The sequence below is a fragment of the Camellia sinensis genome, chromosome 9 (genome assembly GCF_055761805.1).
Source record: "Camellia sinensis isolate YWXY chromosome 9, ASM5576180v1, whole genome shotgun sequence".
NCBI classification, from domain to species: Eukaryota; Viridiplantae; Streptophyta; class Magnoliopsida; order Ericales; family Theaceae; genus Camellia; species Camellia sinensis.
In genome coordinates this window covers 179,001,877-179,012,972 of record NC_138969.1, presented here as the reverse complement: position 1 = coordinate 179,012,972, position 11,096 = coordinate 179,001,877, and the positions used below count along the sequence as shown (strand labels likewise).

At 38.5% G+C, this 11,096-nt stretch overlaps 1 protein-coding gene across 1 annotated transcript; it reads right to left on the bottom strand.

Moving 5' to 3' along the window:
• Positions 1 to 9,633: 9,633 nt before the first annotated feature.
• Positions 9,634 to 10,828, bottom strand: LOC145799958 (uncharacterized). Its single transcript, XM_082889605.1, has 2 exons — positions 10,819 to 10,828; positions 9,634 to 10,040 (listed from the first exon to the last, which is right to left on the bottom strand). Exons 1-2 carry the CDS (start codon positions 10,826 to 10,828, stop codon positions 9,634 to 9,636), a joined length of 417 nt encoding a protein of 138 aa, XP_082745731.1.
• Between the last annotated feature and the right edge of the window lie 268 nt (positions 10,829 to 11,096).

The window sequence follows — 11,096 nt, the reverse complement described above, 5'->3', positions numbered from 1 at the left end:
GTGAATCCTTAATGCATTTTCATTTTAAAAAAAACACAATATGAATCATTACCTCAACATAATTACTACCCATGATGAAAGAAGGTTGAGATTGACCTTGGGGAGTATAAACAGTAACACCCTATACAACCAATGCAGGAAAGTAAAACAACATTAATAAAGTAAAACAATGGTTCCGTATGAGGTTCAATTTCCCTAAGGTCTATGCATGTCAAAGGCTCAATTTACCTGTATTGAATGATTACCAATGGCCCAAGGACGTTGAGATTGAACTTGGGGAGTATAAACAGTAACACCCTATACAACCAATGCAAGAAAGTAAAACAATGGTTCCGTATGAGGTTCAATTTCCCTAAGGTCTACGCATGTCAAAGGTTCAATTTACCTGTATTGAATGATTAACAATGGCCGAAGGGCGTTGAAATTGAACTTGAGGAGTATAAACAGTAACACCCTATACAACCCATGATTTCATATTATAAGAAGAATCTAAAAATCACTTCCAAATTACACAATTCTCATAATAAAAAATATATGATAAGCAACTAACTCAAAGCATGGGAGGCACAAAAATGTTTACCTGTATTGAATGGCCAAAAAATGTTGAGATTGACCTTGGGAAGCACAAAAAAAACCATCCTACATGCATAAAAAAATACCAAAATAATCAATATCACCCTACTAGATTACAAGAATAACCAATTGTAGACGTCCCCGAATGCCCCGGGAGGAACGAGCTCCCGTTCCGTTCATTTTGGGGTCACTACAGCTCAGGACTCTCTAATTAGTCACGGTTCTAAGTCTGAACCAAAAAGTCCAAATCTGGCAAATTGTTTTCAGAAAAACAGATTTTTGAAAGAAGTGCCAAACATGGACTGCTTTGCCAGATACAGATTCGCCACCTAAATATTTTTTAATGGGAAATTTAGGAAACCCTGACTCGGTGCCAAAGGCCACGTGTCCGTCATCACCAAAGTTGCCTCGGCTCGGGAACTTGGGTACGATTGGGGAAGGTCACTTCGTGAGCACCCCCGCTCGCCCGATCAAAGATCGGCCTCTACTAACCATGATATCTATTTTTGAAAACATTGTGTGTTCTTATTCCGGTTATTAGCCTAGGTTACTATGTGATGCGCACAGCATACAAGTATAGACCGGGTCGCCTGAATTGGAACAAAACATTTCATGTTCGTCTTTTAAAAGATGGTTTGCTACTCGCAAGTAGGCTTAAAATGCAGATTTTGCCACCCTCAGGTGGGCTTAGAGAAGATGGTTTTGCCACTATCTAGTGGGCTTAAAACAAACATTTGATGAATTGTTCCAATTTAAGTAACCCAACCTTCACCCACAGGCATTCAAGCAGATATATCACATAAGCATTTAGCCTCATGGTAAGCATGCTATTCATGGCAGTAACTCACACGCATGCAAGGATGCTAAAGCATAAAACTCACCGAGTACTCCAAGGCAAAACATAAACTACATTAGAAATCATGCATGACCCTAAATATGCAGAAATGCCTAATGCAACACATGCAAAAATGCAACTATAGCAGGCTCGGCTATTCTAAACATGGCATATAGAATGCTACAACTAACATGTATTCACTTTGGAATTGAAAATACAATGCAATTAGTATGATGCGCCGAGCCCGGTGCATGCAAAATAGATGAATGAATGCAAACATGCTATCATACTGTATGCTAATTGAAATATGCCCTAATCTAACCATCATAAGCAGGTAAATAAAAGGGAAGAAAGACGTGGGTTGGAAGACATACATCACACTCACGCACACTTATTACAACATTGCCCTCGCGCAGAGGGTCCGAATAAATATACAGTCCTGAATAAAAGAATAGTACAGTCCAAATAAATATTACAGTCCAAATATGTACAAATTCCTAATTAATTAACAAATTAACTAAGAAAATAAATAAACTGGCATGCAAGCCAGGGACTGCCTTGATTCCATTCCGGATGATGAATGATGCATGCCCGGGTTGCCTTTGCGCGGAAATCCATGACGATGCCCCAATTAGCCTCTGTTTACACCTGTTCTTGAAATGCGTGCCAAGCCTCAGAAGATCGCTGATTCTTGATTTGCTGCAACAGAGAGCAGGAAAGGGGCATAGCAATGTATTTTCACAGATATATGCATGCCTTGATCCTCGTGCCACCAATCACGCATATCGATGCATGATGGCAGAGGAGTCGAAATGTGCAACTTAATATAGAATGAATGCACGTGTAAACACAACAAGAACCTAACTCCATCATGGGTAATCTGGAGTGTCGATGACTGGGAATTGAGACACGTTCCGTCACTCGGAGTACGAAACGCACCTCGTTTCCCATGCCTGGGCTAACTCCTATCCCGAACACGATGCGATATGCATGAATGCAACTAAGATACAGCCTAGTATGCACAATGCTACGAAAATGATATGTCTCAAAATGCGTGCATACGGACACGCAAACTGAGGAATATGACCGAATGCGATCTAAGATACAACCTAGTATGCACTATGTTGTAAAAAAAGAGATGCCTCGAAATGCGTGCACACGGGCATGCAAACCGAGAAATTGACATACGCAATGCAAATGACATGGAAATGTGATATGGGCTTACACTAACATGAGAGAGCCTCAGCAACACTCACATAAGAGGCCGATTGATGAAAATGGAGTGCCTCGAAATGCGTGCACACGGGCACGCAAACCGAGGCAATGACATATGCAATGCAATGGCATGGAAATGGCATATAGAATGCAACATGGACTTATACTAACATGAGAGAGCCTCAGCCGCACTCACATAAGAGGCCAATGGATGAAAATGAAGTGCCTCGAAATGCGTGCACACGGGCACGCAAACCGAGGCAATGACATATGTAATGCAATATGGCATGGAAATGGCATATAGAATGCAACATGGACTTATACTAACATGAGAGAGCCTCAGTCGCACTCACATAAGAGGCCGATGGATGAAAATGAAGTGCCTCGAAATGCGTGCACACGGGCACGCAAATCGAGGCAATGGCATACGCAATGCAATAGCATGGGAAATGATATGCAAACATGCTAATGGGATTTCAGCACTGAAAAGTGGGGGAAAACAGCCCCGAAATGAGGCGAAAACACACCCGATGCATGGAATAGTCCCGAAACATGAATTTTGGGACCCGAAATGACCTATAGCTATACCAAACATGCACAATATGGATATGCAATGAATAGACAGTAGAAAGGCAGCCCCAAAATTAGCATTTTACTAGTACAAATCATGGCCAAACAGCAAGCAAAGATAGGGCAACAATGGCATGCAAAAATGGCCCTAAATATGAGGTTATGAAGCAACTCACAGCTGCTGACTCCAAATAGGTTAGGGCCCTTCAACAACATTGAAGAGGGGCCAAAAATAAGCCACTTTACACAACTGTAAAAACCTCAAAAACAAACATGGATATGGCTAAGCTCCTATGCAAGAAAAAGGGCCAAAAGGTGGCCAAAGAGGCAAGTGGTATATGCAAAGCCCAAACTGAAAAATGTCCTTCTACAACATTGAAGAGGGACCAAAAATAAGCATATTTACAGAAATGTAAAAACCCCAAAATAGTATACAAACATGCTATAAATGCAATGCAAAATGAGGCTCAAAAGAGGCTATAACATGTGGTCTACAAAATATTCCACAAACGGCCAAAGACCCTTAATAAAACATGTAGAATGGGCCAAAATAAGACTATTTTCATTACTGTAAAATGACCAAAAACCGAAGCATGATAGGCTGCCAAAGCATGCAAAAATGGGGACCAAAGAGGGGATATAACATGAAGTGGCACATGGAAGTCCCAAACACTGATGAGTCCTTCTTCAATGTTGAAGAGGGGCTCAAAATAAGACTATTTTTAGTTCTGTAAAATGCCCAAAAATGGAGGCATAATGGGTTGCCAAAGCATGCAAGAAAATAGCATTCAAGGAAGATATTGAAGCAAGTGCAAGATGGGGGGCTCAAACAGGGTTGAGCCCTTAAAGAAACAAGAAAATGAGCTCAAAAGAAGGCCACTTTCAGTTAGGGCCGGAGCTCAAAACAATAAGCATTTATGGCTAAGAAATGTTGCAAAAATGAGCTAGAAAAGAGGGAAAGTGGACTTACCCTTGAAGGCTTGACTTTGGTTGCCTCTTGGCTTGAGTTTGTGGCTCCTTAGGCCTTGGAGAACACCTTCAAACTTCTGGAATGGAGGATGGAAGGGTGGGGGGTGGTGGTGTAGAAGAAATGGTGGTGTTGGACTTGGAGGTTTTCAAGGAAATGAGAGAGATGGAGGAGGATTTTGTATACCAAGATTGAAGACCAATTTTTATAACCCCCTTAACCCATGTTGCCTGCTGGTTATATGGACAAAAAAGAGGGAGAAAAGGAGGGGCAAAGGTGGGGGAAAAGGAGGAAGGTTTTCCCCCACAAAATATCCCCCGGATTGAGATATTTTCTGGGGGAAACAGCTATACAGCTATAAAGTACCTTTTGTGAGGATCATGGCCGACAAAGTTTTGGGACTGGAGGTGGCCGGCCGGCCACCTACCCTAGCCGGCCGGCTAGGGGTCAAAAAGGCCAAGTTGGAATAGTGGCCGGCCACCACAAAAAGGTGGCCTCCCAGGTCCTCTCATCACAACCTTGTGGTTCGAATTTGGAAACTCTAAAACAGGAGAGAGAACAAGCCATTTTTAAGAGGGGTTCAAAAGGGTCAAATGGAATTTCTGGCCGGCCATAAACTTTTAGGGTCCTCCCATGTGTGTACAACACAAATATGTGGTTTGGGGTTGAAGAAAGTGGCTCCAAGGTGTTCAACATTGGCTCGGAAGTGCGAAAAACGGGTGTCGGAGGGCGAAAATAGAATATAACTGGTTGCCAAGATAATTGCTGGCCTCCCACCCTCCAGTGACCTTCCTGGTGATGAAACCGAGGCACCTGCCAAAAATGAACGAAAACCGATGCAAAACGAAAGCTCGGGGGCTAAAACACGCAGTTTGGGGTCCCGAAAATTGCCTGTTAAGCACCGAAAGTGGCGTTCGGCTACGAAGTGGGTTTCTCAGACCCCAGTGTCCCTCAAAAGGGAGCAAATAAGATGTATACCAAAAATCAGAGCAAACGGAGACGGTTAGGCGGTCCCGAACCGAGGCACACGGCCTGACGGCTCCGAAAATCGGAAACCGGGCTCCGAAATGTGCAAAATGGCCTACAGCCACAAAATGTAGCCTATGGCCACTGAGGGATGGTCTACGGGACCTCTCCCTCCCCCTCAGGAAAAGAAACAGAGAAAACCGAGTCTGGTTCGCAAACCGAGGCAAGGCACAGAAGAGGGTTCGGAAATCCGGAGGCAGGGCTCGCAGCCGAGACTCTGAGACTTCTGAACGAGCACAATATGCAACATCACCAAGCGCTCAATTGGTGACGTCTGAGTCTTAAGGTCGGTCAAAAATGGGGTGTCTACACCAATCCAACAAGATTAATACAAGGTTGCACACAAAGTAAATATTACTTGAAGATTCATTCATTCATAATGAATCCATCACATTGAATGTGCATCTCTAAGATTCATTCATAATGAATCCATCACATTCAATGTGCATTAGCATTAGTCTTCTATACATTGTATATATAGGTGCATTCATCAATCAATTAGTCACCATCTAATTGATGTACATGTATCTTACTTAATGAGATGAATTTAGTATAATCATGCATAAGCCACATTAAGCCACATATTGTAAAAATTCTTACAATCTCCCACTTGGCTTGCATGATTATATTGCGTCACTAGATTATCATAATATGGCCAACGTTCTCCCACTAGAAGATTGCACCATCACCATTAGATTCTGTTCAATGAAATTATTAGCACCAAATCATTGTAGTCAGTGATTTATATATTAATCAAGACTATACAATGGTTATAGTGTTAATATTTTCCATCAACATGAATAAGTGAATCTTAAAACACAGAGATGACATTAGCAACATAATGGTGATTAATGCTAATTCATCTATAACGGTCCCGTTGTTTACATCTTCTTCTAAATTGTGCACAAGTATGAAAAATGAAAACAACAAACATAATCATTATTAACAGAAGATGATTATAACATAACATAATACACTCATTTCAAATCTAAACATGATAAACCTTCTACTAAGCCCATGCGCACAACATGTTCTTGAAAGAGCTTAGGTGTGAGACCTTTAGTTAAAGGATCTGCTAACATGAGTGTAGTACCAATATGAGAGATGGAAACAGTTTGATTCAGAACCTTTTCTTTAACAACTAGATACTTGATATCAATATGTTTTGATCCTCCTGAAGTTTTGTTATTATTGGAGAACCGCACATCAACGTCATTATCACAGTAAATCTGTAAGGGCTTCGAAATTGAATCGACAAGTTGTAATCCAGATATGAAATTCTTTAGCCATACTGCATGACATGTGGCTTCATAACATGCTATGAACTCTGCCTCCATAGTGGAAGAAGATGTCAGAGTCTGCTTATGACTCTTCCATGAAATGGGTCCATTAGCAAGCATAAAAATGTACCCAGAAGTGGACTTTCGAGTGTCTTTACATCCAGCAAAATCAGCATCTGAATAACCAACCACTTCAAGGCTGTCTGTTCTTTGATAAGTGAGCATGTAATCCTTAGTGCCTTGTAAATATCGCAACACTTTTTTAATTGCTTTCCAATGATCAAGTCCAGGATTGCTTTGGTATCGACCCAGCATACCAACTACAAATGCTATGTCAGGACGTGTACAAACTTGAGCATACATAATGCTCCCAACTGCAGAGGCATAAGGAATTTCTTTCATTTGTTCCCTTTCTAAATTATTTTTTGGACACTGAAATTCACTAAATTTATCACCCTTAACTATAGGGGCAACACTACTTGAACAGTTCTGGATATAGGCTCTTTGGGACAATCCTAAAATACCACGAGACCTATCTCGGTGAATTTCTATCCCAATGACAAAAGAGGCTTCACCAAGATCTTTCATTTCAAAATTTCTCGTAAGGAATTTCTTTGTCTCATGTATCATTTCCAAATTATTGCTAGCAAGCAATATATCATCAACATACAAAACTATAATGCAGATATTGCTCCCACTAATTTTGAGGTAGACACATTGATTAACTACATTATCCTTAAAATCAAATTTGGTGAGAACTTCATGAAATTTATGATACCATTGTCGAGATGCCTGTTTTAGACCATATATGGACTTCTTAAGCCTACAAACCATATTTTTCTTACTTTCATCCTGAAAACCTTCAGGTTGGTCCATTTAGACCACTTCATGCAAGTCACCATTCAAAAAGGCTGTTTTAATGTCCATTTGATGTAACTCTAAATCATAATGAGCTACTAAGGCCATGACTATTCTCAAGGAATCTTTATTAGAAACGGGAGAATAAGTTTCCGCATAGTCTATCCCTTCTTTTTTAGTGTATCCTTTAGCAACTAATCTGGTCTTGTATCGTTCGACATTGCCTTTAGGATCACGTTTGGTTTTAAAAACCCATTTGCATCCGACAGTTTTGGCTCCCTTAGGCAATTCTACAAGTTCCCAGACATTGTTGTCTTTCATGGATTTTAACTCATCTTTTATGGCATTTAACCATTGAGTTGCATTTCCATTTTTCATGGCTTGGGCATAAGAAACAGGATCGTTCTCCAAGCCTATAGCACACTCATTTAGGTAAACCTCATAGTCATCTGATATGGCTGGTTTCTTTTCTCTTTGTGATCTGCGTAAAGGTTGTTCTGCAACTGGGACAACTTCTTTTTCAATGTGAGAAATCTCTTGTGTACCAATAGGTTCAGGTATAACATTTTCTTGGATAATCGTGGAAGGCGTAAAATCACGATTTTCCTCCGAAGAAATATTTTTGAGATTCATACTCCCACTAATGTTTTCATCCTCTAAGAACACGGCATTTCTAGTTTCAACAATTCTAGTGCTATGAGTGGGACAATAGAATCTAAAACCCTTTGATCTCTCAGGATATCCATTGAAATAACAACTTATAGTTCTAGGGTCTAATTTCTTTATTTGTGGGTTGAAAATTTTTGCTTCAGCAGGACAACCCCATACATGTAAATAATTCAAATTAGGTTTCCTACCAACCCACAACTCATAAGGAGTTACAGGCACAACCTTACTAGGAACCCTATTAAGAACATGTACAGCAGTTTTTAAAGCTTCACCCCACAAGTAATCTGGCAAAGAAGAGTTACTCATCATGTTTCTCATCATGTCCAAAAGAGTACGATTTCGTCGCTCAGCTACACCATTTTGCTCAGATGTACCAGGCATTGTGTAGTTAGCAACAATACCATTCTCAGCCAAAAATAAAGCAAGCACTTGGATTTTGAACCGACTCAGTGAATCTACCATAATATTCACCACCTCTATCAGATCTTACACTTTTAATTCGTCTGCCAAATTGATTTTCAACTTCAGCTTTATAAAGTTTGAACATATTCAGTGCTTCTGATTTTTCACGAATAAGATACACATAAGTATACCTAGAAAAGTCATCAATAAAAGTAATAAAATATTTATGTCCAGAAATAGTTGGAACAATAAAAGGACTACATATATCAGTATGAATTGTGACTAATAATTCAGTAGTCCTAGTAGCACCCTTTTTTCTTTGTCTTTGTGTATTTTCCTTTAATACAATTCACAAAAGTACTAAAATCAGAAAAATCAAGTGAACTTAAAATTCCATCTTTAATAAGACGTTCCATCCTTTCTCTTGATATGTGGCCCAAGCGCTTATGCCACAACATGGATGAATTTTCATTCACTCGCTTTCTCTTTTTATTTACCAAGTCGTTTACATTAAAGGATAAAAGAGATTGTGCATAAGTGGAATCTAAATTCAATGAATAAAGATTACCATATAGAGTACCAGAACCAATCATATGAGAATTGTGAAATAAAGAGACTCTATTATTTCCAAACTTAAATTCATAACCATAGGAATCAAGTTGTGAAACAGAAGTTAGGTTTCTAGTAAAAACAGGATCATAAACTGTGTTTACTAAATCTAAAATGAAACTAGAGTCTAAAATTAGACGGAGGGTGCCAATAGCCTCAGCGTCCACTTCTATTCCATTCCCAACCGTAATGGTTCGTTCTCCATTATTTAGTTTCCGACTTGTAAGGTATCCCTTTCTTGTCCAACCAACTTTTAAAACCTAGACAATCCTTTCTTATGTGACCTTTCTTTCGATAGAAATGGCATCGAATCTTATTTTCTTCATTAGCCTTGTGAGTTTCATCATTTGCATTCTTCTTCTTCTTAATTTTTCCTTTCTTGAAAATCTTTTTGGTTGGACCCAAAGTGGTAAGGTGAGCCATATCAGGCTTTTCAGCTTTAAGCCTCTCTTCTTCTTGAACACACATGGCAATTAACTCACCCATTTTCCACTTATCTTTCTGCGTATTATAATTGATCTTAAAAGGACCAAATTGCGCAGGAAGAGAAGTTATAATGAAATGAACAAGAAAACCTTCAGAAATTTCCATGTCCATTCCCTTTAATTGAGAGGCCATGTCATTCATCTTTAAGATATGTCACGAACACCACTCAAACCATCATATTTCATTGTCATCATTTTAATCATGAGAGTACTAGCAAGGGATTTGGAAGTTCCAATGAATTGCTCTTCAATAGATTTCATATAGCTCACTGCACTTTCAAAAACAGGAATTGCTCCTTGAATTGCAGGCGTAATTGAGCCTTTCATTATCATTAGACTTAAGCGATTAGAGCATTCCCATTTTTCATATAAAGCCATGTGTTCCTTAGAACTTGTATCATTAGGCTTTGTAGGAGCTGGCTCTCTTAATGCATAGTCTAAATCCATAATTCCCAAAACAATTCCAATTTGTTCCTTCCATTTCTTAAAATTAGTTCCACTTAAAGCTTCAATACCAGACAAGTAACTATTAATGGAAGTAGGATTCAATGCTGCAAACACATAATATCCATTACATAATATAATCAAGAAAACTACTTTTCACATCACATAAAAATAACACCACAAGTTAAATATATCTAACAATAAAACATAATTAGTTAGATACGAAATCAAGTTATCCTTCTGTTGGGCCGAATAACAATATATTTTAACAATTCATAAAAGTAAATGAGATGACTAATAAAAATAAACAACATAAAATAAAATAAAATAATCATTAAGACCATAACGAGTTTATCACCGTTGGGCAGAAAAACTCAATGTCTCTTATTTTATTTTATTAACTAAAGCACGAGAGAAGTTTATCACCGTTGGGCAGAAAAACTTATTGCTATATTTATTATACTAATCATCTCGGTTGTTCAAACATACATAGTGTTGAACCTCCGTTGGGCTAATCAACAATGTTTCAACTCATAAGATGTGTAATAAGATGTGTAACAAAACATTATAAGTGCATAAAACATTATCTTAATTACCACTTGTTCAATAATTTTCAATTTTTATTTTAATATCAATAGAATAAAAGATTGGCCAAAAATAAAATAAAATTGGACAAGTGTAAATCAAGGTTTTGCACTTGTTACACCAAACATCATTATAAAATGAAATTCATACTTATACGTTTCATGCATCAAAATTGAGAACCTCGCTCCGATACCAATTGATAGAAAACTTTGCGGAACATAAACTAAAAACCATTAAGGATTCAATTCTATACATGAAAATTATATGAATTTCTACAATACAACTTAAGTAAATACATACCTTGATCCATGATAGTATGAAATCCTCTTGCAAGAAAGAGCAACCTTGAATGGAAAACCTTGATCTTTAAGTTCTTGACTTGTCTAAGATCTTCAAACCACTTCTCTCTCTCTAGGCGATGGGAGCCTTCTTGTGGTGACAACTTAAGTTTTTGATGGAGAGTATGGTTTGGGACCTTACACTATTTATACTAATATTCTTCCCATCAAAGAACCATTCATTCAATGAACTTCATTAAATAGATTAATGTATCTTATACATTCATGATACATAATGCA